The 27,786-nt window shown below is 46.3% G+C and overlaps 1 protein-coding gene across 1 annotated transcript in view; it reads right to left on the bottom strand.

Moving 5' to 3' along the window:
• Positions 1 to 27,786, bottom strand: part of CPNE4 (copine 4) — a 159,138-nt gene that overhangs the window by 108,894 nt on the left and 22,458 nt on the right. The window contains exon 2 of the mRNA XM_068152864.1: positions 19,455 to 19,642. Coding sequence (XP_068008965.1) covers positions 19,455 to 19,634 — 180 coding nt within the window. The 5' untranslated portion in view covers positions 19,635 to 19,642. The remainder of the gene's footprint in view (positions 1 to 19,454; positions 19,643 to 27,786) is intronic.

Raw genomic sequence — 27,786 nt, 5'->3', positions numbered from 1 at the left:
GCTCCTCCAGTGCTGATACAGACAGAGCAGTTTGGGAATCAGAAAGAAGGGAAATGCCTGCTATGATAGAGTTCCAAGTTGGACTCTGGAGAGCAAACTTGGCATTCACAAACCAGACCAGATTAAAATGTACAGTTCACTCTTAGATTTGGTTGTGGTTTGTTTTTTCCCAGGGCATCAGACACCAACAACACATGACCTTAGAACTGCAATAGCTACAGGCAGTGAAATGCATTCAGTGTGCAGCAAGAGGAGTGGCAATGGAAAGTGATGAGAAATCTCAGACCAGCAGTCTCCAGCATTTTCTGCTCCCTGCTTAGCTGAAGTTCACAGCCAGCCTATGGCCTTCACATCTGGTCATACAGTTCTTTGACTGTTTTGTAAGTGGGAAAGTATAGATACCTGGTCTTCAGAAAGTGCCTGCTATAAGCATGCCATTGGCATTGGGTGTGCAAGGAAAGACAGTACAGATGTCACCAATTTCCACTAGATACAGCATGGGAAAGCCTGAGGCTGTGCAGAAAGACAACTCCTTGGTCCTGATGTGAATCAAAGAATCAATAAGGTTGGAAAAGACCTCAAAGATCATCAAGTCCAACCTATTGCCTAACACCTCATGACTAATACCATGGCACTGAGTGCCATGTCCAGTCCCCTCTTGAACACCTCCAGGGATGGTGACTCCACCACCTCCCTGGGTAGCGCATTCCAGTGACGAACAACTCTCTCTGTGAAGAACTCTTTCTCCTCACCTAAAGCCTAAACTCCCCTGGTGCAGCTTGAGACTGTGTCCCCTTGTTCTGGTGCTGGTTGCCTGGGAGGAGATCAACCCCCTCCTGGCTACAACCTCCCTTCAGGTAGTTGAGACAGCAATAAGGTCTCCCCTGAGCTTCCTCTTCTCCAGGCTAAACAATCCCAGCTCCCTCAGCCTCTCCTCATAGGGCTTGTGCTCAAGGCCTCTCCCCAGCCTCGTTGCCCTTCTCTGGACACGTTCAAGTGTCTCAATGTCCTTCTTAAACTGAGGGGCCCAGAACTGGACACAGTACTCAAGGTGTGGCCTAACCAGTGCAGAGTACAGGGGCACAATGACCTCCCTGCTCCTGCTGGCCACACTATTCCTAATGCAGGCCAGGATGTCATTGACCTTCTTGGCCACCTGGGCACACTGCTGGCTCATGTTCAGCCAGCTGTCAATCAGTACTGTATGCCTGCTCTGCAGGTGTGTATGTACCCATCCTTCCATGTGTCCATTTACACTTGGAGTACTTAAAACGTAAATGCCTGTACTCACTGAATGTAAATGTTCCTAATACAAAGAGTTTATTTTAGGACAATATTTAAGACAATTGTTTCCTAGTTTAGCGAAGTCAAAGTGCTGTAAGATTATCCATTTACCAGAGCCCATCTGGTTCCAGAAGTATGTATACACAGTATTAAAAGAGATATTTTCTGCCTCAGGAATGCCAAACACCATTCTTCATGAATATGTATAATTAGATGTTCTCTGTGAGTGAGAAGTAGTAATTAATTCAGTGTTAAACATCACAACCTATTACTTGAACTCCATGGCAACCAAGACGGCCAACAGAGAAAATGAAATTCCAAAGTCTATTTTTAAGTTATTACAGTTACACATCACCCAGGGCTTCAAAGCCAACCTGCACTATTTTGGGATGCAGGCAATTCAGGTTCACTTCTCTAATTGAGAAAAGATTGGAGAGACAACTAACAACTACTGCTTTTATTAAGCAGTGAGTTACTGCTCCCGTGACACCCCTGAGTTTGAGGGCAGGGGAGAGGGAAGATGCTCACTCTGGTACACACAGCACTCTGGGAGACCAAACCCCAGGGGGTTCCACAGTTTCAGATACATTGCTCTCCTGACTGCTCTGGCTGACTGGACCACCATGTGGGGTTTTAGGTTCTGAGCTCAGTGTCTGAACCAGTGAATTTTACCCTGCAGCTCACTAAGGATCAGGATAGGCTGTGGAAGGCACCTGCAAATCAGCGCATCTCCAAATATTCTGGTTCAGCCACAGATGCTTGTACCTCTGCAGTGTCTACTCACCCACTCAAAGCCAAGAGTGGCACAAGCTTTGGGTTAGAAACAGGGAACAGCAAGATAAAAAAATATCAGTGCCATTCAGGAAGGCAAATTCCAGCACACACAGGGCTGCTAATGCAGCTCCCTGGGTACACTGGTCTAGGAGAAAAGGGTGGCAGAGAGGGACATTTCCTCAGATAAACCCACTGATGGCAGGAGTACCAATGGGCCCCTGGATGGAGGTAAGGCAGCACAAAGAGCTAGAGGAGGGGTTGGACTGTCCTGAACACATCCTTGGCCTTCAATTCATGACAGCTAATGTACACCAGGCTAGGCTGTTAAGGACAGATGCAAAGTGCAGTAGGAGCTGATAATTTCAAGTAAGGGAAGACAAGGCCACAGTCAGATGCAAGTAACAAAGACCAAGACTACTGAGCAAAACTGAGACCTTGCTTTGGGATGTCACCTGGAAAGCAGAAATTCAGAATGGCATCATCATTTCATTAAGCATCAATTAAGTCTCATAATTAATACCAGCAATAGATGGCAAGACATCAGCCTCTAATCAGGGAAGAAAAGGATGAGAACACACCTTGGTAAATCAGACATTTCCAGTCTGGGCTGGCTTCTCTCAGAGAAGCTGTTGACATTCATCTTGGAGGTCCCCTGGGACACAGTGAGTTTACCAGAAGACTGCAGATAGGCATATAATAAAAAGGAGGTGCCACAGATCTATAAGCCCAACAGCTTAGCTTCAATTCCCAGAACTGTGACAGAATAAATAGTCAAACCACTTGTAAATACCTAGAAAATACAAGATGAGTAGCAGACAGCATGGCTTGGTCAGGAAGGAGCCACATCAAACCAGGTTAATTTCCTTCTACACAGGATAATGGCCTCTGGGGATAGAGCAGCTGCCATATCACTTAAGTAAGCCTGGCTTTGATTTCATGGCAAATTCTGTAAACCAAAGTGGAAATATTAGTAGGCTCTAAAGACTACTCAGAAAGCAAACACACAGGCATTCAATGGTATTCCACAGGGAAGTGTCCTAGGTGTGGCTTTACTGAGTATTTTTCTTAATGAACTGAAGGATGGGGGGCAGAAAAGTTGGTTAAATCACACTCAGCTGGGAGAGACACTGAGGATGTTAGAAACAGGACTTCAGGCTCTCCTGGAAAGCTGGCAAGCAGTCAGTGCATGTGCTGCTTGTGAGCAGTACAGTGTCCACACCTCAGCAGGAGTCACTAGGGTGATCCCCTGGCCACAGGGAAGGCAGCATGTAGGTGAGCAATGGACACACCACAACCATTCCTTCACACTGCTGGGAAGACAACAAACATTTTACAGCAGTGTATGCGGAGAGGTACAACCTGAGATACACAAAGCAAACCTTGCCACTCAGCTCTACACAGCTGCAGCACCTGCTCAGCTTGCCTCACTGCATTTCAAACCAGGAATGACCACCTGAAGAATGCCCACAGGCAGATCAGTGAAGAATGCATTAGAATTAACCAGGTTGGAAAAGACCTTTGAGATCACGAGTCCAACCTATCATCCAGTGAGCACAGCATTGGCAAACACAACTTAAGAGGAAAGATTCAGCAAGCTGGGCTGAAAAGACTGACAGAATTCTGGAAACTTCTATTTCAGCAGAGGAGGGAAAAGTCAGTTCTTTGTGCTCAGGGGATTTAAGTACTGAAACTGCAAAAAGAAACCCAAACTAAGATCAGAGGCAACTGAAAGTACACTGAAATAAACTGAAAGAGCAACAGTGCTGCAACAGTGCCTGGGTAAGCTCTGCAGTCCTCAGCACTGGAAGTCTTGAAGAGGTGAGACGTACAGGCACAGAAAAAGGACAAGGTCCTAGGCCCTTTGCAGTTGTGTAAAGTACAAAGGAATAATGGACAGATGCGACCAGTAAAGAACCTGATCTGGATGGCCTTTTGAAACTACTCAGTACCGAGCATGTCTCCACCTTTCCCAGAACGTGGCAGGAACAAGCACTGCTGTAAGGAGAAGTCCTTTAACATGCAACTAAGACTAAGCCAGACAGTGCTGGGCAACTTAGCATGTTTGGTGCCTCAGAGTGTGCCAGATGAGGATTCATTGAAGGCAAATCTTACTGGATGCAGGACACAGGAGATACTCCATTGGAATGAGCTTCCTGGGGAGGTGGTGGAGTTGCCATCACTGGAGATGTTTAGGAAGAGACTGGATAGGGTGCTTGGTGCCATAGTTTAGTTGATTAGATAGTGTTGGATGATAGGCTGGACATGATGATCTTGAAGGTCTCTTCCAACCTGGTCTGGTCTATTCTATTCTATTCTATTCTATCCCTCACCAGGAGGCTCACATCATTTGCTGCAGTTCTGGCTGCTTCCTGAGCAAGCATTGCCCGACAGTGGCAAATGCTTCTACCTGCAGTGATCTGAAGGTGCTAACAGTCCATTCCCACCCAAACAGGCAGCTTCAGGTCAAGTTCTCATTGAACTTTGGCCCCTTCTGCAATGCTTCTCAATAAAGTGTGAAGGACTACTTTCCTTTTCCTGCCACAACATCCATTTTCTCAAAGATGTCCAACAGCAATTAGACAAGAGCCTGAGTTCCCTCAGCAGGCTACTGGACAGGATGAACAGTCATGGAGCTAGGTGAAACTTCTGCTCACCCAGTTCCCTTTCAGGTAAATTTAAGAATAACAAGTTAGGAATTTGCATTCTGCTCAAAAGTGAGACTTCACAAACATCTCTCCAGCAGAGACTGGAAAGAGTGATTGGTATTCTCTCCTTTTTCTGAGATGCAGCACTTCAGGGAACCCAGGCTTGCATGTAATTACATTATGGATGCAATTCATATACTAGTGAAACCACAAACCAAGCTGGTCTGCCACTTACTGACCCTCCAGGGCAGTTCCTCTGCCAATAGAACATGGCCTGGCTCCGCTCCCTGCGGGGCAGCTGCACAGGTTTACTCCACTGGTGATCTGCATTTACATTTTCATTAGACTGCTGAGGAAAGGAATCTCCAAAGTCTTTATGGAAGCAATCCATCAAGGGGCACAGCTGCTGACAGTGCTAAGACACTGCAGTGGCTGATTCTGTACTGAAAAGGAAGGCACAAAACACTCACCCAGCTATGGCATTTTTTATGCTTCAGTAAGTAACCTCTTGGAGTTTAGGCAACAACTCCAGAGCAGCCAATCCCTCAATGGCTAAATCCTGGGGAAATAGTTTCATATAAACAAAGTGCACTACAAACCCTGGGAGAGACCATTACAACTCATCACCCAAACGTTCAGTAGTTGTTACTCTGACACAGCTTCCACCACAGGTGTGCAGCTCAGGTTTGACTCTGAAAGCTGGTTTCACTACAGCAGATTTTGTCCCAGTCTTGTCATGAAATGGCTGGGGAGATTAGAGCAGTGTGCTGCAGGTCTAATGAGCACCATGGAAAGGACAACAGGTGGAGCAATAGGCATCCTGGCTTTCCCAACAAGTTAAACCATGAACTGGCTTGTGTCACTGCAGAGCTTTAGAGGCATCATGAGGGACCGTTAGTTTTGACAAGCAGTGTCCTCCTCCAGCACTGAGCTGTACGTGTGAGAAGGCGGCAAATCTTACTTGTTGCTTATGCCTGGTGCTCCTTTTGTTTGTGAGCCTCTCGAGTTTGGTAAGTGGGAAGGAAGAAAAAACACTACCTCCAGAGCTTCCCCACCCCTACAAGGCAGAGCATTAACCTTTTTTTATGACCTAGATACAAGACTGATGGATTTGGAAACTCTTTACTTATATCAGAAGAAGCCCCCAACAAAATAACCTCCCCTTTAATATTCACTCAGACTAAAGCTGTCTGCAGAGCCTCCAAAAGCCAACAGGATTTTTATTCTCCTCCCTGGGATTCAGCCTAGGACCCAGAGACAGCATGCACAAGTCAAGGACCCATAAATGAGGGTGTTCAGGAACATACATGGAACTGCCTTTCTCCCTCCTGTCCATGCTATATAAAGCACAACACAAGCAACACAACACAACACAAGCAGAGAGAATGTGCACCAGTCCCCTGCCAGTGACAGCTGCAGCATCACCAGAGCTCTATCAAGGCTTCATTTTGTGCCACAGGAACAGTCCATTGAAGCACATTCCTTGACCTGCTACCTTCAATCACAGAATGGCAAGGGTTGGAAGGGACCTCCAGAGATTGAGTACAACCCCCCTGCCAGAGCAGGATTGCCCAGGGCAGGCTGCACAGGAACACATCCAGGTGGGTTTGGAAAGTCTCTTTTATGCAGCTGTATCTCTACAACAAACTTCAGACACTGCTGTTAATTTTAGTGGCCCAACAACACTTCTGGATTCGGCATTTGTGTGAAATATTTATGTCTACAATGAGGTTAAAGAAAGAAAAAAAAGGGGGGGGGGTGGGATAAGGAAAGAGGGAATCCATGGAAATTTTACAGCAATTACAGATGTTGAAAAACAAAGCAAAAAAACCCATCATGAATCCAAACCTCCCAGATCTTGAATATAAAACCACACACAAACTTCATGGATTTGCCTCACTGTAGCACCCATTTTCAACCCAGGTCAAAAGCTAGGCTGGGTTTGATGGACTCCTGATTCCATTTGTCTAGGTACCAGAATCCAGTCTGCAAACTGGGAGCCTCAGCATCTCAATATTAATTTGTGCCCTCAGCTTTGATCATTTAGAGGTCAGAGAACCATAAATCCACCCACTTGTATTTACAGCTTGTCTGATGAAAGCATCACCTAAAGCCTGCCTTCTTGCTTATCCTGTATATTTAATTCATCTAGCCCAAGTGTCATACCTGCCCTCACCTTGCAAAGAGACAAGGACATTTCCAAACTTCAGTGTAAAGCCAAGCCACTGCGGGATGCTCATTCTACCAGCACATCCTATCTGAGAAATCCTACCCTTAGGACCAGTCAAAGACCATCTGCAAGATATTGGTTGGGAAGAAGCCACAGGATTTGCAATGAAGGTATGCAAAAGCAGAGTGGAACGGTGCTGTGTGTGTAAATTATGCATGTTTGTTATTAAATCAAACTCCTCTTCTCCTCCCTCCCCCCTCCACTTATTACACAAGTTGTCATCTTTTATTTACATGCTCTATGATACACAGCCCAAACAGACAGGGCAAACATCCACAACACAAACAGGAAAGGGGGGAGATTTGCATTTAAGACATGAATATGCATTAGCAGGCAAGATGTTGCAGAGATCTTTTAAAAGCAAGACTGTTTCTTCCGACAAGCCCACTGCTGGAAGTGCCACTCTGTGCAGCCCCACTCTCACAGCATGCAGCTGCTGCTCGGAATACACAACACCCAGCTTAGAACCAGTCCAAAGCCAGGACTGAAAAGGAGTCACACCAGGGTCAGGTGGAAGAAGGGAAAGCCTCAGGCACAGAGGGATAATCCATTCACAGCATTCTCCCCTGTCTCTGTTATTTTCTCCTCCTCTGCTGACTGTAGCTCCATCCCAGTAACAGAAATCCTTCCACAGCTTTTGCTGAGGCTTGTATTTTTACATTAAACACTGTGGAGCATGCCAAAGAGAGAAATGGAATTACAGAATTACCATAAATATAGGAGGAAACTCCCATCAGCTTTCAACTGCTCTTTGTTGCCAAAGAAATAAAACCTCAGTTTCCTTCCAGGGATAATGCACAGAACACTCTGCTGCAGCCAGACCATCAAACCAGACCAAGGCAGAGAAGCCTGTGCTGTAAGTAGAGAACCACCTGCATACAGCAGGGCTGCCTGATCCCTTTGCAGGCCTTCCTTGGCACAGAATTGGCTACCTGTGATGAAACTGCTGCTTAATCTCAGAGGAAGAAATAAGCAATGGAAACAAGCTGGACTGACATGTCACATGTTCCTGGAACAAAGGATCTCCAGCTCACACAGCACTCTGCTATCACAGTGGATGGGGTACCACAAGGAAAGAAAGCACAGACGTGTTAGCAGAAATTAACAGCTCAGGTAAGCAGCAGTTAGGAAATGAACTGGCAGCAGCACTTCATATGAAGTCCCTTTGACTCAGCTCACGATAACCTCAGCTCAGACTAAGACTTGAAAGCAAGTTAAAATACTTCACTGTCCTGTGACTGACTTGGATAGGACTGCTCACAGCAACAGCACGAACATCAGTGCTCCCAAATGGGGACAGCTCCTAGCTTGCACAAATCAGGGCCACATCATTCCCTCATCTGATTTGTAATGAACATACATCTTAAACAAAGAAAAAAAGGACAATAAAACAACCAAGAGTAAAACCCATGATAAAAAATATCTCACCTTGGGAGGGAAAAAGGGATGAAGTGGCAGCACTTGTCAATATCAACAAGAATGGCTCTATTTTGACAAGCTCTTCCATAAGTAAAAGCAGAAGAACCTAAAGCCAGACAAGTCTAACCCATTATTCCACACAGCACCAGGAGCTTCCCATCCTCCCGTCACTTCTCCCAAGCTTTGCAGGATCAGGGGTGTCCACAGGCTGAACCAGATCCAGACAATGGCCCAGCAGGGTCCCCAAGAGAGTGACAGCATACTCCTCCTCACAGTTACTGCTGACCCAGGGCCCTTCCCCAAGACAGGACTCACTGCAGCGATGCCACCATAAGCTCATGGAATACATACGGGAGAGTTGCAGCTTTACAGACCAAGACACAACCCAAGCCACAGAGGATATGCCAACATTGATCACTACTGCTCTGCAAACACCAGCCATTAGGAGTCAGAGCATTCCCTTTCTTGCTACAATTGCCTAGCCACAGACTGCTGCAGCCTGCTGTTGATGCTGAACTGAGCAATGCCCTTAGTTGAGAAGCTGCCTTGGCACAGTGAATGGGGCGGCACTGCATGCACACCAACTCATGCATGCTGAGCTACAGGCGTGCAGAAACACTTGCAGGATCAGTATCAAATGCCCACATTCCTCTTCAGAAGCTCTCTATATAATCTGCAAGAAGATTCAGACCAATTATGTATTTCATGAGTAATTATTCTAATTAAACTGACTGGTAGCACATTAGCGATTCAGACAGCAAACAAAACAGTCAGACTTTACATTCTCCTCCTCCACACCCCAGTGAAATCACCAGCATATCTTAGGATGGTTTATTTATCCCAAGCCAAGGCAAAAAGACATTCAGCTTTTCCCCAAATTAATTATATCAGCCTCCTCTAGCTTTGGATAAGAAATCCAGCCTGTGCAGGGAGACGCTGATCTGTTCAATGCCTTCCTCACTGCAGCTGCAAGTAGCTGCAGACTATCAGCAGGACCTGCCTGTTGGCAGCTGCTTCTTGTACTGCAGCTGTTCTATTAGCCAGGTCCTTGCTAGCTGGTCACACTGCAGGGAACTCCCAGTGCCTGGCTCTCTGTGCCAGCTGCTCCCAGTCCCATCTGTGTTTGTCTGCAGGGGACTGGGCACTCAGTGGGGAACAGGAACTAACATCCCCATTATTTAGGAGAGCCTCTTGCTGAGAAGGGACAACACCTCATTTCTGTACTGTTAAAGCTGAGAAAGGAAATGCCTGTGCTGGGTCACTTTATACAAAGAAAGCATCATGAGACCCCTGTATCTTCACAGGGTATTCTGAAAGCACCCAGAAAGTCTTCAGCACAGTGGACTTATGGCTCAAAGGCAGGTGCTCAGGGCAGTAACCTCCAGCATGGAGACTCCATGTGCACTCACAGGCTCTCTTCTGTCTGTTGATAATGATGAACCCTTAGTTCCATGATGATTCCTTCCCTGCACCTCAGCCCACAGCTCTGCTGTCTCACGGGAGACACAGGGTAGCCCATCCACCCCAGAGGGCTGAGTGCAACTATAGGATTGGTGCTGCTCCCTTTCACCCTGGACAAATCAACACACAATTCGGTGCAGTGTCTTTATCAGCATTGTTCTGATAAGAACACTCCATTCAAACGCTGAACTGACATGGTTCAGTCGGCCACTCGTACATCTCTGTGCTTTCTTTGGAAACCTCACCCTGTCTTGCCGTTGAACTGAGCAACTTCTATGAGTATCACAGTATCACTAAGGTTGGAAGAGACCTCAAGGATCATCGAGTCCAACCTGTCACCACAGACCTCATGACTAGACCATGGCACCAAGTGCCACGTCCAATCCCCTCTTGAACACCTCCAGGGATGGTGACTCCACCACCTCCCTGGGCAGCACATTCCAATGACAAATGACTCTCTCGGTGAAGAACTTTCTCCTCACCTCCAGCCTAAACTTCCCCTGGCGCAGCTTGAGACCATGTCCACTTGTTCTGGTGCTGGTTGCCTGGGAGAAGAGACCAACCCCTTCCTGGCTACAACCACCTTTCAGGTAGTTGTAGAGGGCAATGAGGTCACCCCTGAGCCTCCTCTTCTCCAGGCTAAACAATCCCAGCTCCCTCAGCCTCTCCTCATAGGGCTTGTGCTCAAGGCCTCTCCCCAGCCTTGTTGCCCTTCTCTGGACACGTTCAAGTGTCTCGATGACAGTCTCAGGCTGCGGCAGGGGAGGTTTAGGCTGGAGGTCAGGAGGAAGTTTTACACAGAGAGAGTGATTGCCCATTGGAATGGGCTGCCCAGGGAGGTGGTGGAGTCACCATCGCTGGAGGTGTTCAGGAGGAGACTTGACAGGTTGCTTGGTTGCATGGTTTAGTTGGTTGGGTGGTGTTGGATGGTAGGTTGGACACGATGATCTTGAAGGTCTCTTCCAACCTGGTTTATTCTATTCTATTCTTAAACTGAGGGGCCCAGAACTGGACACAGGACTCAAGGTGCAGCCTAACCAATGCAGAGTATGGGGCACAATGACTTCCCTGCTCCTGCTGGAATGTATATGTAATGCCTAGCAAAAGAAAAGAAATACATGACAGAAACTGTTTGATAGATGCAGCATTTCTTTGGGTGATCTGCTGCTAAATTTGGTTGGGAATTGGAAGTACTTCAAACCCTGAAGAGCTCAGCCCCGTGCTGTTCAAATCAATTCCTCAGCAAGTACTCCAAGTTTAAAAAAGAAAAGAAAAAAAAAAAAAGAATAATAATAATTTAAATTACCCTACAAGGTGCTGGCCAGGAGTTCCAATTGCTTCTAAAATAAGTTCCAGGTGCTCTTAAAAGTCTAAAGCAGCCTTTTAATTTTAAGCTGCTCTTCACTGCGTGTGCCATGAATGCTGATCTTTAAAAGCTGTGTCTAAATCGAATCCCTCCATCCTGCAGAATAATTGGGGTGGAAACAACCAAGAAAAGAGTAGCTGTAACAAGACAGCCCTGGCCACATTAAATGGCAACCCATGTTTAATATTTTCTCCAAGCAGAAGGTAGCAAAAGATATTCCATGTATGTTTTGCTCTCTTTTCTCCACAACTCAAGTACAACATTCCACTCCATGCCAAGCTGCTACTTTACTTCAGCTCTAACAGACTGGCTACTATCCAGAGGGCTAGCATTAGGATTATTTCTACTGTGATAGTACCTAGAGACCTTGATAAGGTTCTTAGTATTATTTGCAAATAAAACAGAAGAGAGATTTCCTGCCCCTGAGAACTTATATCCAAGCAGTTCACAATCAGAAAACAGCTGGAAACTAGCAAGAAACTGGGGAAAAAAAAACAAACAACAAACCACCAGAGCAAGAGGACTGCTCCAGGGCTGAATCTGCATGCATACAGGTTTAGAACAACACTGCACTTTGTGACACTGCATGTAAGGTGACTGAGGATTTAAGAGAGCACCTCTGGCAGTGATGGTGAACACATCCATCACACATACCTGCTGGAACCTGCCACATGGCTCTGCAACACACCAAGATCAAACTCTTTCCTACAGAGACTGCGCCTTCTGCAGAAGGGGAGAGTATCCAACACAAAACATCCATCCTGATACAAATCTCAGGGAAGTATGGTCCCACCTGAACTACGTGCCAAGGTTTGGATCCTGTGGGATTATTCCACTGAGAATGTAAGTGGGTTAGAATCATAGAGCCACTGGACACTGAAAAGGGATGCAAGCAAATACAGGTCCCTCAGATGGTTACCTGAGCTAGTGCAGTGTCAAACTGCTTTGTAGGCAGGTAACTATTTCCTAACATGGAAACATGCCAATGGGACTCCACAGGTCTTTTGATTCTTTCACTGCCATGGCTCTCAGAAAAAAAATCCTCCTCTTCTGCCATGTCTTAAGGACAGGGCACCTGAAGAGATTCAAGCAGGACACAGAGAACTGGAAGTCAGCTGCTGTTGCAGCTGAGGCACAGGATCCCACAGCTCTGGTGGAGAGGAAGCAGCTAGCCCAAACAGAACTCGGCTAGAAAACAGACCTCAACAGTGCAAGTCTTCTCTTTCTTTGTCCCCAGCACTGGCTCACCATGACAGCATTTGCCTTTAGCTCAGACAATCTGAGTCCAATGAGCCCATGTTTGAAGACTGGTTGATTTTAAAAGATGGGGGGAAAGCACTGTGGCCTCGTTTAAACACTGAGACAAGAGGAGGCTCACAAGGAAGCTGCAGTGATGGATGAGATAAAAACAAAGACCAGAGTTATAAAATGGATTTCAAATAACTAGTCACTTATTACTACCTGGGGTGTAAAAAGAATTATCTCATCAAAATCTAATGATGTTCATGTTTCTGAACTAGGCACTGGAGGAAAAAAATTCCCAGTGCCAGCTTCTAATCATATATCTGCTAACAGAAAAGATTTACAGCCTTTAGTTTTATGACTTCTGACTTTGCATAAGTAGTTGAAAAAGACCTGTGGGAGGAAGAGAGGAAAAGAGTTCTGGGTTTGTTTTTTTTTAAGAAGGCAATACAAAATGCAATCCCAGGTTGTGAGTTTGTGCACACATGCCTGTAAAAATGTACTCAGTGCTCTAGGAGTGAAGCAGATCATGAGGAAAGATGCTCTGGAGGATGTGGTGGGAAACTTGACAGCACATTCCCTGCATGGAGAGGCTTGTTTTTTGGTTTTGGGTTGGTTGTTTTTTTTTCCCTAAAAGATATTAAGGTCTGGAAAGTAAAATTTCCAATTAGATGAATTCAGGCTGAGAACAGACAGAAATAAAAAAATTGGTTTGTCTGCAGCCTGACCCTGAAGCCTTCCAGTGGTGTTGGGAAGAGATGAGCTGTCATTTGCACCACGCAGACAGACTCAGGGAAGTTTACCAGCAGCAGAAAGCAGAAGCCAAAAAGCAAATCTTGGCAGCTACAGAGGTTAGCAAGCAGCTCTCAGCAGAGAAGCATTCAGTAGCATCAACGTGCACTTGACAAGACAGCAGAGCAAGGTACAGTGGTGAGTTATGGGGGTGCAATGCTGTGGACATTCACACACAGACAGTGCTGGGAGTGCAAATAAACCCCACAGCCTTCTGTCACAAGTGAGAACAACAGGGGTCCAACAGTACTCTAAAAACCACTTCAGCATCATCTTCTAGAAATACTCCTTAGGAAATGAATGCAGCAGGACTGCACTCCCACTCTTTCCTAAGTCCAGTAATCTCCATTTATGCCAACAGATCATCACCTGCAAGATGTGCAGGGCACAGACAAAGTATTCTACAGACCTGAAAGATCTGGGCAAGTTGGAGAGTGACTTTTGTACTTCCTTGACCTCACACCTCTTCGCTGTCACTAAGCAGTACGGGTGACGTGGGGTTAGACAGGACCAAGCCTCACTCCATACATGTGCTCGTGGGGGTAGCTCTTGTTTCTCATCATTAAGCTTTCAGTTCCACCCAAATGCTTTTTTTACTCTGTTCATCTCCATGCACTCGAGAGTATCTATTGACTTAGCTTTATTTATACATGTATATATATTATGTATGTTTTTCCTCTTCACAGTGCTTTTGTAGTTATTTTGGAACAGTTTGGTAGAGCCATGGACTGTGTCAACCCACAGACTCCCCTGTTCTATGGCTTGCTGTCTTCTGTGGTGGGCTGTAACAGTCACAGATGGTTAACACGAGACAGACTTCTGGGTATCTATAGAAACAAGTAGCTGAAGTCTGTCTAAGGGTCTTCTCTTCAGATGCTTCCCCTATGCTAGGAAGGGGCCAGGAATCTCCCCACCTTCCAATACTCAGAGGAACCAAAGAAGGTCGGAGATGCTGGGAATACAAATGGGGAGCTGAAGCAGGTGAGGAGGCAGAGGAAGGAGAAGGATGCTGGAATTCACTCAGAAATACAACCAAAGAAAAATCAGGACTAAAGGGAGTAACAGAGATGAAGAGCAAGACTGTAGCCCTTCCTATAGCTCAACTCACAGGCAGCCTGTTTAGTAGGCTCTACTGGATTCCACACTAATTAGTTCTATGCATTTCCAAGATAATTGGTCTATACTGTTTGCATGAAGGTCTTTGTCGATCTGCAGGGTTAGGGAATCAGAATAATAAATTTAAAGAATATAAATAAAATAAATAAATAAACACAACCCACAACAAAAAAACCCCAAAACAACCCACAACCAACTTTCAGTTTGTTTGAATTGTGCTAAGCTGGTCCCTGAAATCAAGTATCATGCTATATGACAAGTGAATGTCAAAATGAAACGTTGTGGTTTGGCCCCACATTTGTATCACAGCTCACTGAGCTTCAAATTTGTGACTTCACACAATATTTTAACAACAAACTCCCCAAACTTTAGTAAACAAACTTATCCATGCAAAAAAAATGCCACCCAATTCCATCAATGTTCATTCTATCAACTGCATGCTCTTTTCTGGTGCTGCTTTATTTGCTCTGCAGTCACTCCAGCTCCACAGGCAGCACAGACCATCTCCTGGTGCAGAAAGCTGTCAGGGTACAGCCACAGAAAGCATTCCCAACCTCCAAACATAGCTGCTGTCTGCTCTTCCCATAGCTCTGGACAGCACGTTCTGTGTCTGCACTGGGCTGCAGACAGACACCTGCTGAGGTGACACAGGCCTCATGTGCCCAGCACAGCCCAGCCGCTCACTTGAGGGTCAGCGCAGTGTTCGCTGGCCAGGCACAGGCTGCAGAGTGCACCCCTTGTGTCCTACTCTCTCTAGCAGCATGTACAATGCAGCCCCATCAGCCCAAGCCCACCAGCTTTCAGCTGCATCTGGCCCAGGCAGGGGCTGTGCAAGCACTCCTCAGTACCTTCTGTACCTTCCAAGAGCACAACCGAATACAGAGCACAGCTTGGATTTCAGGCACCTTCAATCCAGCTGCTCCACATTCACAAACCTGCTCAGCATGGACATTGCAGTGATACTGCATTTTGTTGCAGTCTCTTTGGAGACATCCAGCCTCTAAAAGGGCTTAAGGTGTCTATAAATCCAAGACAAGTCCATGAAGTCACTAAATCCATAAACGTAAAACTCTTCATAGAATCATAGAATTGTTAGGGTTGGAAGGGACCTCAAGGATCATCTAGTTCCAACCCCCCTGCCATGGGCAGGGACTCCTCACACTAGATCAGGTTGCTCACAGCCACATCCAGCCTGGCCTTAAAAACCTCCAGGGATGAGGCTTCTACCACCTCCCTGGGCAACCTGTTCCAGTGTCTCACCGCCCTCATGGGGAAGAACTTCTTAACATCCAGTCTGAATCTAGTTTTTTTCCATTCCCCCCAGTCCTATCACTCCCTAACACCCTAAAAAGTCCCTCCCCAGCTTCCTTGTAGGCCTCCGTCAGATACTGGAAGGCCACAATAAGGTCTCCTTGGAGCCTTCTCTTCTCCAGACTGAACAGCCCCAACTCACGCAGTCTGTCCTCATAGGAGTGGTGCTGCAGTCCTGTAATCATCCTTGTGGCCCTTCCCTGGACACATTCCAGCACATCCAGATCCTCCCTGTAATGGGGGCTCCAGAACTATATGCAGTACTCCAGGTAGGGTCTCACCAGAGTGGAGCAGAGGGAAAGAATCATCTCCTTTGACCTGCTGGCTATGCTTCTCTTGATGCAGCCCAGAAAGCCAACCCGAGCCTGGGCTGCCTCAAGTGCACACTGGTGGCTCATGTTGAGCCTCTCATCCACCAGCACCCCCAGGTGCTTTTCTTCAGGGCTGCTCTCAAGCCAGTCCCTGCCCAGCCTATATACCCGGTGTCAGCGACGGAGACTGGAGTCAATACGGACGACCAATATGATCGAGTATTGTTCCTTTATTCTTCCAGTATTGTAGGACTATAGTGTGAGCATAGTGAGTATACGATAGCAAAGTAATGTAAAAGGAAGGAAAGCAAAAGAAGTGGGGATTAAGGGAACTTCTACAACTTATATAAACTCGGAGAGCATCGTTGGCATAGCTTCATCGGTTCCCTATGAGTGACCACACATCACACTGTTACAGATTATTGGTCCAACTACTAACGACACGTGAGGTGGTTGATGCAGGTGCGTGTCCTGTTGTTCCAAGATAACTTTCTGTTTATAGCTACCAGTGCCCTGCTTTAGTTACATGCTGCAGACACAGCGCTGTTTTGCTACACTGCTAGCCACTTCTGCACTTATGTTGAGCATAGCCTAACACCATGTCAGGCTCTAGGCCTACACTGCCAGGTTGCTCACACTACTCATCGATAGCATTGCCACAGCCCAGTGCTTGGCATTGCCCCGACCCAGATGCAGGACCTTGCACTTTGTCTTGTTGAACCTCATGAGGCTGTCATGGGCCCATCTCTCCAGCCTCTCACAGTATCACAGTATCGCCAAGGTTGGAAGAGACCTCGAGGATCATCGAGTCCAACCTGTCACCACAGACCTCATGACTAGACCATGGCACCAAGTGCCACGTCCAATTTCCTCTTGAACACCTCCAGGGATGGTGACTCCACCACCTCCCCAGGCAGCACATTCCAATGACTAATGACTCTCTTAGGGAAGAACTTTCTCCTCACCTCCAGCCTAAACCTCCCCTGGCGCAGCTTGAGACTGTGTCCCCTTGTTCTGGTGCTGGTTGCCTGGGAGAAGAGACCAACCCCTTCCTGGCTACAACCACCTTTCAGGTAGTTGTAGAGGGCAATGAGGTCACCCCTGAGCTTCCTCTTCAATGTCCCTCTGGATGGCATCCCTTCCCTCAGTTCCTCCTTGGGCATTTCCTTAGTGATTTCAATGTTGGATAGTCTCTCTTCATTGGTAACTACTTCTTTTTTTTTCCTTTTTAATTGCTAGTCTGCTAGATCATCAGCAGCAGAAGATTCCTCCAGACAAATTATGTCTTCAGCTATACCTGAGTGACTCTGTTCAATTTAGCTCAGCAGTTGGAGCTTAATTAAAAATCCCATCAAGAATGCGCCGGGCAGAAAAGGAGAAGGCTCCTCGTGTCAGAGCTGCATTAGCTCTGCAGCACTGATGGCAACAGGAACTAATAAAAACTTTTGTTCACACTCAGATGAAAACCCTGGCCTTTAATTAGACAGGAGGAGCAACTGCCATAAGATGAGAATTTCATCCGTGAGATCTGTTCCGCAAGAATTCAGACAATCACTCCCTAAATTAAAACCCACCTCAGATAAAGAGAATCTCCATTATATGGAACTCAAAGCTACTTATCCTGCTCCTCACTGGCCACAGACAAACTGGAATGCACTCAGCTGTTCAGAGAACTGAGATGGCCCAAAAGATTTCAGTCTGGCCTTTCCAAGCAGGGTTGTTCACTTACTTTGGCCTTCAATCCTTTTTTCCTTTGCTCATTTCTCCTGTTTCAGTGGTTACAAACACTGCAGCTAAGTGCTCCTTTCTACATGGCCAGCCAGAGTTACCTGTCTTGGGGCTACCACCTTACATTCCAGTTACACAAAGACACTGATTTTGTAGCACTAGGACAACTGTGGGAATTTTATTTCTTCTTAAAGTCTGATTTTCTACTGGGGATCAGCTTAGGAAAGATGTTGAGTTGCTGGAACGTGTCCAGAGAAGGGCAACAAAGCTGGGGAGAGGTCTCGAGCACAAGCCCTATGAGGAGAGGCTGAGGGAGCTGGGATTGCTTAGGAGGCTCAGAGGAGACCTTATTGCTGTCTACAGCTACCTGAAGGGAGGTTGTAGCCAGGTGGGGGTTGGTCTCTTCTCCCAGGCAACCAGCGTCAGAACAAGAGCACACAGTCTCAAGCTGCACCAGGGGAGGTTTAGGCTGGATGTTAGGAAGAAATTCTTCACAGAAAGAGTGATTGGCCATTGGAATGGGCTGCCCAGGGAGGTGGTGGAGTCACCATCACTGGAGGTGTTTAGGAACAGACTGGATGGGGTGCTTGGTGCCATGGTTTAGTTGATTAGATAGTGTTGGGTGATAAGTTGGACTGGATGATCTCAAAGGTCTTTTCCCACCTGGTTAATTCTACTCTATTCTATTCTAATGGTTCCACAGCAGTGAACTGAAAAAAACCCAAAACAAATGCCAGCAAAATGTCTTAACTTTTTGTTTGGCTTGGTGCTGGCCCTGCACTGGAAATGACTCAGAGCTCCATAGTTCAGCTCCACATATAACTGGAATAACTGGAACAAAACTCCAAGTTTGGCAAACCTTGGTGAAAAAGCTAAATTACTATTCTCACATGCTTTATGTTTTTGCATTTGCTTCCTGCATATGCTTCCTGCATATGCTTACAGCTGTTATTCTTTCTGTCTTTTGAAAGAGCACAATCCTGTTCTGAATGCTGAAGCTGTTGAAAAGAGAGGGAGAAATGTTCAAAATGAAATGGCTTTAACATATTCCTGAATTTCTCATATGCCTATCACCCATTAAAACTCACACCTTTCAGCTTGGTTAACTACAAACACTCAAGTTTTTACTTTTGGGTAAAATAATCAAGAAGATCTCATCTAAAATACTCCATCCCATTCAAAAGTGCTTAAGTTACAATGTTTCCATTTAGCAATCAAATGGTTTCTAGGATTGGGTAGAACTGCATGTTTGATTAAAGTCCCACCTCATGTTATCTGCAAAACAAGGCAAGGTCATAAGGCAAACGCATTAAAGTTACCAATTTCAACTGCAAATCCAGCTGTAACACCCCAAATTTGCAAATCAAGCTGCTGTCACCCAATTTCTTGCCTACTAGCCACAAATACTCCTTTCTTGCCAACTAGTCACAAATACTCCTCTCTTGCATAGCAGTTCTCTTTAGACTGGGATGCATCACAGCCAGTAGCATTATCTCTGCTATTAGAGAGTTCTTATGAAACAACAAGGCCTAAAAGAAACAAAATTATGATGGTTCAATCTTTAAAGCAGCTTCATTTTGAACTTAGACTCCAAGGAGAAGTTCAAAGTGTCACTAAGAGTGTAACCACAAGGGTCTTCACAGGGAAAATCTCCCCCTCACTGTTACAAGATCTTGCTCTGAGCTTCCAGTGCTCCTGTTTTTGCTGTTGGAATTTTGCCTCTCTTTCTCTGCCATCCCAACACATCACAAGAATCACTGCCTGCTGTCACTCACCTCAAACCACTGGCCATGGGACTGCATTTTGAGGATGACACAAGGGTCTGGTTTCGAGAGGGCATCCCTGTCTGAGATGCCTTTGCATGCCACTCGCAGCTCCACTTTAGTCAGGCATGGGCTGTTGAAGATTCCCAGGGTGTTGGCTGCTGACTCATAGATGTTGCTCATTTTTTTCATTCCTTTTCCTGAAAGACAGAGAAGGGACATTAAGAGCACAACATAGAGCACACACCTTGCCATGCAACATTCTGCCAGCCAGCTGTGAATAAGGTCCAGAGTAAGAGGGGGAAAAATAAACCTGAAGGAGTAGCCACAGACAGACATTAACTCGTATCTAGAAATAAGGCAAGTTCAGAATGCAATTTCCCCCAAAACTCTGAAGTGTGACCTCAGCTTCCAGCTCTGTTCCTGCTTGTAGAGCCACGTTTCCCCAGGTCAGAGGGTAGACAGGATTGTAATTATGATTTCTCCTGATAAGACCCTGTTCCAGTAGCAGGGCTGAGCACTCCTTCAGCCTGGTTTTATTTCTCCACACTCCATCTAAAGAGACAGGCTTTATCTTACGCAAACTTTGTGCAAATGCTACAGAAGACCACTTTCATATTAACCTTGAATTCCAGAACACGTTTCCCTCCGATTTCCACACTTCCTGCAGATTACCTCCTCCTGCCATTGCTAAGCAAGCAGGCAAGGCTGATGCTCTAAACAGAAGGGCAGAATACTCATGCTGCAAGTCGTCTTGTTACCCAGCATCTGCTCTTTTGGGTCAGCAATGGTAGTCGCATGAACACCGATGGCTGGTTTCATGCGACCCTCTGGTCTTTACTGTAAACACCACTGACAGTCTTGTAGCTCAACCCTTTGCTCACAACAGAAGCAACAAACCTCCAACTCAGAGGTCATTCATTATATGATCACTTTTGCATCAACAGAGAACACAGGAAGAGTTTAATTCACTCCTTTGCTCTCAGCTTCACAGCCTGACTCCTAAGAATCTGTCTCCTGACCACTAAAAACCTTCTCCAGCCCAGGCTCTACAGGAATATCTCCCATAAAACAGGCTTCTTGAAACGTGAGCCACACCACAACCACAGTTCCTGATGCTCCAAGATGACAGTAATCTCCTTCAGCCCCCCAGATCCCTGTAAGTGCTGTCACTAGGGAGAGAGATGTGACTGGGAAAAGAGCAAAATGAAGCATGCCCATTGCAAAGGAAATACTACCAGGCTATGCAGCAAAGCCAAGGAGCACATCCAACTTCCACAGTGTGCTCCTATTTGATAGTTCAGCCTTTCATGCAGTTTTAGCTAAGACTCTTGACACTGAAAACAGACAATATCTCTCAAAGTCCTTTACAGGGTAGGGAGCAACATTTTGTGCCAGGCCAGTTCATGACAGTGATCACAGGCCTGGCCTGAAAGCTGCAGCAAGCAGAGGGAACTGAGCTCTCTCCTAATTGGAGCTACTCTGGTAACATCCTAACATGAGCAGCACTGATCTGCATGCAAAAGGGACCTGCCCCCTGATCCCTCAACTAAGCAGAACAGCAAGTGTCTGGAAAAAGTGCAACCAGACCTTATTGCTCTCTAGAACTACCTGAAAGGAGGTTGTAGACAGGTGGGGACTGGTCTCTTCTCCCAGGCAACCAGTGGCAGAACAAGAGGACACAGTCTCAAGCTGCACCAGGGGAAGTTTAGGCTCAAGGTGATTGGCCAGTGGAATATGCTGCCCAGGGAGGTGGTGGAGTCACTGTCCCTGGAGGTGTTCATAAAGGGACTGGATGTGGCACTTGAAGCCATGGTTTAGTAGTCATGACGTGTTAGGTAATAGGTTGGACTTGATGATCTCTGAGGTCTTGTCCAACCTGGTTGATTCTGCGATTCTAAAAGCAAAGATTCAAAGCAGTAACTGGGAGCCTGGGTTTCTGATTTCTATTGCTTGTTCTTCCAAAAGGAACAGGTGAATGTGGTGGTAACTTTGACAAAGCTAAGAGTTACAAAGAAAAACGCACTGATATTTTGGTAGTGATCATCCCAAGGCTGTTCTGCTTCTAACATCCCCCGATACAGGATGTCAGGTACCCAAGCTTCAATCAAGGAGGGTTAGAAAAAGACTGAGACACTGAGGTGGGGAGGGACTGCTGTCTAATTATTTGTCATTTTATAACCTCATCTCCTTTAGAAAGCTGCTCCACAAGCTCATCCCACACATTTACAAGGCATTTTTACATGCTGCCCTTTCCCAATTGAAATCCATTTGAAAATTGGGTTAATTCTGGCGCATGCACATCTTGCATCATTAATGAAATGTCATCCTTTGTGCAGAGTTGGGCTGGTGATTTAATTAAACCAGATGATTTCAACACTGGGGGGAGAAAAGGGGAGGGGGGCAAGGGGGAGGGAGAAAGCAGCAGAGTGAGGGGGAGAGATGTATTTTTCTTCCTCCCACAAATAATTATACCCTGGTTTTCTTGAGCAGTGGGTAAGTATAAAATTACACTGCTTTTCATCACTACAACTATTACTTCAGCTCTTCCAAGTTCTAAATTTATCAATGGAAAAGATCAAGCCACAGCCTTTTTTCTTTTGTCCCATTATATTCTTCTTTTAATATAATCACCAGCTTGGGCTGTTGCGCTGATGTCACACTACCAGGAAGCTGGGAGCCTGGAAAATAGATTCTGAGCCTACTGAAAGTGGCTAATAAAAGGCATTGTTTTACCTAAACAGGTTTGATTGCATCAGAAGTCTTGTGTCAATTACCTACACACATTAGTGATGGAGGAATAAATTGGTCATTTGTCTTGGCCATGAAATTGTCTTTTTTCACGTCATGGGAAGCTCATTTCTGCAATTCCAGATGGCTTCAATGTCCACCAAGAGCTGTATCTGTGAGAGGAAAGTGACTGCACAGATATGTAAGGGAGTGAACCCAGTGCTAAGTCAGGTGCTGCTGAAGGTCCCAGCTCCCTGCTGCAGAGCAGGAAGCAGGGCAGCATCAAACGATGCCCACGCAAATGCAGCTGCCAGTGCCAGGCTGCATGGGCTCAGCTAGATCAGACATGAGGGCTTCACCTCTCCAGAGTGAAAGAGCAAGGAAGGCAGCAGTGCCAACTGGAAAAAGGCTTCAAGTACACCTTGCTGAAGCTGAAACAAGCACTGCGTTAAACAAAACCTGAACCAACTGTGTGGCAGCCCTGACACCCCGTGGACCATGGCACACCAAGAAAATGTGAGGAGCTCAGAAGACAGGGCACTTTCCCCAAACTGTTCTACATCTGCCACACTTGGAGCTCATTTAGCAGGCAGTCTTGCTCTTCTGACATGCTTAAAGAGGGATCTTATTGACATGTAGAAATTCCCAATTAGGAGGAAATAACAAAGCCAAATCCTTAGCAGTGCCCAGTGACAGGACAAGAAGCAACTGGCACAAACTGAAACAGAAAATTTTGATTAAAGGATTTTTTTTACTGTAAGCTTGGTTTAACACTGGAAACAAGCTTCTTGGAGAATTTGTGGAGCCTCCAAAAGTTGCTTGGACATAGCCCTGGGCAATCTGCTCGAACAAGAGGTTAGGTCTGCAGAGGTCCTCTCCAGCCTCTGCCACTCAGAGTAGTAGGAGACAATCAATGAAGTTGTAAAGTTTTTATGGTACAGATTGTGTCTGTGATCTATTTTTTACTCCATGCTTAGCACAGGTGGCAACTAATTTACGGTTTGGGCTCCCTGGCTCCAAAAACCATGCAGCAAATCAAAAGACAGACACGAGCACAGCTAGCTGATAACTGGTGCTACGAAGGCTACCTGTGAATATCGGATGAACGGCAGCAGCACACAAATCCAGAAGCTTCTGCCTGGCTACATAATTGGATGACTGAAAACCAGCATCACATGTTTGTCAGCTACATCTGTCTTCTCTCACAGGGACTAAATGGCTTGAAAAATGTTTAGTCATCTAGTGCCTACAAAAGCAAGGCTCTCTGTGGTGCGAAGCACAAACAGGACATGCCTCGCCAAGACCTGAAAGCGTGGAACACACACCATCAGATCCACCCTGGTGCAGAATGGTGATTCACACAGGCTTTAGAGAACTTCACTGCAAAAGCATGGCCAGGCTCCTTAGAGTCACCACTGAAGAAATCTAAGGTGACATCTGAATGCAGGTTTCAAGTTCTCTCCTCTGCCCACTCTGTCCTTTTGGTCTCCTGCACGCTCACGTGGTCTTCAGAGAGCTTTGCCGCAGGTTGTCTGGGTGAGCACAGCTTGCTTGCTGCTGTGCAGCACTTAGCAGGGAACTGAGGAACCATGCACAGAGACCCTCTCCTCCAGCTCAGGCAGGAAATGAGGAGGGGATGAGAAAGATGTTGAGACTAAAAGCAGAGACTGGTGTGCCCTGGATCTGGAAGCAGGGTTTGCTCTGTAGAAGTTTGTGCTGCAGACCAGAGCACACGCAAATGGTTTGGGGGCTGCAGGCTGAGGGCTGTGCCTGAGTTGTTTGCTTCACTGGCACCCTGGTTGTGAGATGAAACCCAGCCAACAGCTTCTGTCTGCTGCTGCAACAGCAAGCAGCAAGACTCTGCTCCTGGAGAGGTAAAAGATGGTCATGATATGTGCATCTGGTGGGAATTACTAATGGGAGAGTGAGACCTGTGAGGAAGTTCTTCTAGAAGAGGGCAAGACCTAAAGGCACTGGGTGTTGCAGCACTAGCTGCTCTCTGCTTATTTATGCTACTAAATTACATGCAGGAGAGACATTTAGCATTCAAAACACAGGAGCAGCTGAACTCTCTAGACAAGAATCTTTGAACCAACCATTTCTGGATCTTTCAGCATTTAAATCTAATGAAAGTAAAAATGCAAAACAAGTCTACAGTTAGCAGCTTAAATTCATACAACTCAAGGGTACCAGCTGCTGCTGGAAAGCAGTTAGTACTGTAAGTCTGGCAGAGATGGAAAGGCACTTTAGTAACAAATGCAATCCTTGTAGCACTAGGAAAGCTGTTTCCTCCTGATCTGGACCAGATTCCCAATTTATGGTACAGCTCTAGCCAAGTCAGTATAAAAATCTAAGGAGTCATGCTCAGTTTGGGGTGAACAAGAGGACACAGTCTCAAGCTAGGGGAAGTTTAGGCTCGAGGTGAGGAGAAAGTTCTTCACAGAAAGAATGATTGGACATTGGAATATGCTGCTCAGGGAGGTGGTGGAGTCACTATCCCTGGAGGTGTTCAAAAAAGGATTGGACATGGCACTTGGAGCCATGGTTTAGTTGTCAGGAGGTGTTAGGTACTAGGCAATAGGTTGGACTTGATGATCTCTGAGGTCTTTTCCAACCTGGTTGATTCTGTGATTTAAGTGACAAGCTGAATCTGATTAAATAAAATGTTTTGAAAGTATGCTAAAACCTTTTTCTAGGGTCTGATCTAAGGGTCCTCCATTTAGTTGCCTATTCAGATCCAGCAGAAGGCAGGCCACAGACCCACTCAGGCAGTGATGCCAGGGAGACAAGCAATCGTTTTTTCCTTTAAGGAATGCCACATGATTGGGAATTCCCAGGCTCCCTGAACTGCTAGTATCCAGGCTTCCTGGGTTGTGAACAGCAAACCCACTCCTCCTCACTCAGCTGTGTGGCTGGCAAATCAACTTTGTGCAAATGAGGAAAGATGGGAATTCATCAGGAGGTCTGATTCAGCAAGTTGATCAAATTAACATTCCACGTGCTTAATCAGGAACTTGCTAAGACCCCTGTGTGGCCCAGGGCTGGAGAGCAGAGAAAGGAAGACCTATCTTCATTACAGATGAAGAGCAACAACTGCAAACCAGTGCTTGGCCACCCAAGGTGATGCTCATTGCCCTCTTATGTCTTCTGTAAACCAACACTGATTTCACTGCAGTGTTGCCATAGCATCAGGTCTCCTGTGACTCCTGTTACACTCTTTGATGAACCTCATCATGAACTACTTTCTTCCCTGTGTCTAATCCCTGCTGCAGCTGTGGCCACTGCCTCCTGGCTTCCCTCATGCATGTCTGGACACTTCATACTGATTATTCCTGAGAAGTATCCTAAAATGTGATCATTCCATCACTCATCTTTGCCCACGCTCCCAGGCTGCTGGCTAGAGCTCTGTAACCAACTGCTACAGAAGTTTAAAGGACCACAGTAATACAGATAGAATGCCAGCTGCCAAAAGTGATTTGAACACAAATCACTGTGCAATGAGAAGTCAACAGGTTAGCCAGACCCCTCCACGGGACAGTTTGTGCAATTAAAAATACAATTTCTCCTCCTTCCTTTTGATTTTGCAACTAGTAAAACAATTAACAAGGATTGCTTTAAAGTTACACCTGTGGAAGTTTGAAAGAGCTTTTTGTAAATGAGCAATGAACTCAGGGAGAAGGAGGGGGCTTCACGGCAGTGCCACTGTGAACAAGGAGGCAGATCTGGTGGGATAAGTAATTTGTTTGGACAGAAGGGGAGAAAGTTCAGAACAAAGTGCCAGCAGTGTAAATGGAAATACACACACACTGACAGTTCAAAAGGACTCATTAGCATAACAGCAGCTGGTTCAATTACAAGGGGAGAAGGGGAAGTCAATGGGAAGGAATTGAGATGTCTGAGGTATGACAGAACACTTCGCTGAATCTTGCTGCACCTACACAAACAATCCCACTGAGCCAAGGGAGGGAAGCCCCCCTGACAGCTGGAGCACTGGAAGCCCAGTTCTGGGTGTTCCAAGTAGAAAATGTAGGATCGTGTAGGTTGGAAAAGACCTTTAAGATCATAGAGTCCAACTATTAACCAAGCACTGGTTCACCACTAACCCACATCCCTCAGCACCACATCTGGGATTGTTTAGCCTGGAGAAGAGGAGGCTCAGGGGTGACCTCATTGCCCTCTACAACTACCTGAAGGGTGGCTGTAGCCAGGAAGGGGTTGGCCTCTTCTCCCAGGCAACCAGCACCAGAACAAGTGGACACAGTCTCAAGCTGCGCCAGGGGAGGTTTAGACTCAAGGTGAGGAGAAAGTTCTTCACCGAGCGAGTCATTCGTCATTGGAACGGGTTGCCCAGGGAGGTGGTTGAGTCATCGACCCTGGAGGCGTTCAAGAGGGGATTGGACGTGGCACTTGGTGCCATGGTCTAGTCATGGGGTCTGTGTTGATAGGTTGGACTCGATGATCCTCGAGGTCCTTTCCAACCTAAGTGATACTGTGATACTGTGATACATGGCTTTTAAATCTCATCAGTGATGGTGACTCCAGCACTTCCTTGGACAGCCTACTCCAGGGCTTAACAACCTTTTTGGTGAAGAAATATTTCCTAATGTCCAGCCTAAACCTCCCCTGGCACCACCCTCCTGTCCTCTGGTGTGTTCCCTGGGAGGCAGCAGTGGGTTTGTGTGTCGCTGCATTCCTCAGCTGCACTCAGTGACACCACAGTGTGTGTACAAACACAGCTTGTTTGCAAGAGTTTATCCATTTACAGATGTAGCATATTGCAAACTGCTCATTTTCTGCAACAGATGGCCAGAACGGCTTCTCCTACAGCATCCAAATGATCCCATAAGCAAAGCTGCTTTCTGCTGTTAATCCAAAGACAGGCACACCAAGAACAATGAGCAAGCATTCCCCATTCAGTTCCTGCATCTGCAATGCCCCTTACTACAGACTGGCTCAGGGCTTCTTAGCAGTGTGAGAAAACAGGAATGTATTTCCTACACAGAGATGTTCTTGTTCTCTGAGCACACAGCCTTAGAACAGGTTGCTCTGTCAGGTACGACAGGAGTAGAAAAAAGGGAGCAACTAACATTCTGTAAGCAGCTGCAGTCTCAACTCCTAGTTGCTCTCCAACATGCTCAATCCCTTCCAGATCTCCTACAGCCTTCCAGAACTCTGATGTACAGAGAGAAACCTTCCCACCAGGGGCTATTGGGCAATGGTTGGCCTTGCCTGCTGACGAGAGCCAGTCCCAAGTTCTCCCGTGCAACAGAGGGTCAGTGAAAACAGATGGGGCTCCCTGCCTCGCCCTCACGTCATTTACTTACTGGTTTTTTCTCAGGTTCCTTAGTGGAACGTTGCAAGAGTCATCCATGTGATTTAGGCCAGGCACACAGTGCCACTCCCAGCTACATCAGCAAGTGACATGATCATATTGCAGCTTCAACTTCAGTCATCAGAAAACCCTAAAGGAGAAGGAGCTCTGCCAGCTCACTTTTATTGGAAGTGCTCATTTCTTTCCAAGATTCATTTTCACTCCTTTCCTCCATGGAGCTCCATCCCACTCCCTCTCAGGACTGCTTCACAATCACTGTGCCCTCACACCATGGTAGAGCCA

The sequence above is a fragment of the Melanerpes formicivorus genome, unplaced genomic scaffold (genome assembly GCF_026170545.1).
Source record: "Melanerpes formicivorus ecotype bairdi unplaced genomic scaffold, bMelFor1.0.p_v2 SCAF_24, whole genome shotgun sequence".
Taxonomy (NCBI): Eukaryota; Metazoa; Chordata; class Aves; order Piciformes; family Picidae; genus Melanerpes; species Melanerpes formicivorus.
This window is presented reverse-complemented; position numbering and strand designations above follow the sequence as displayed.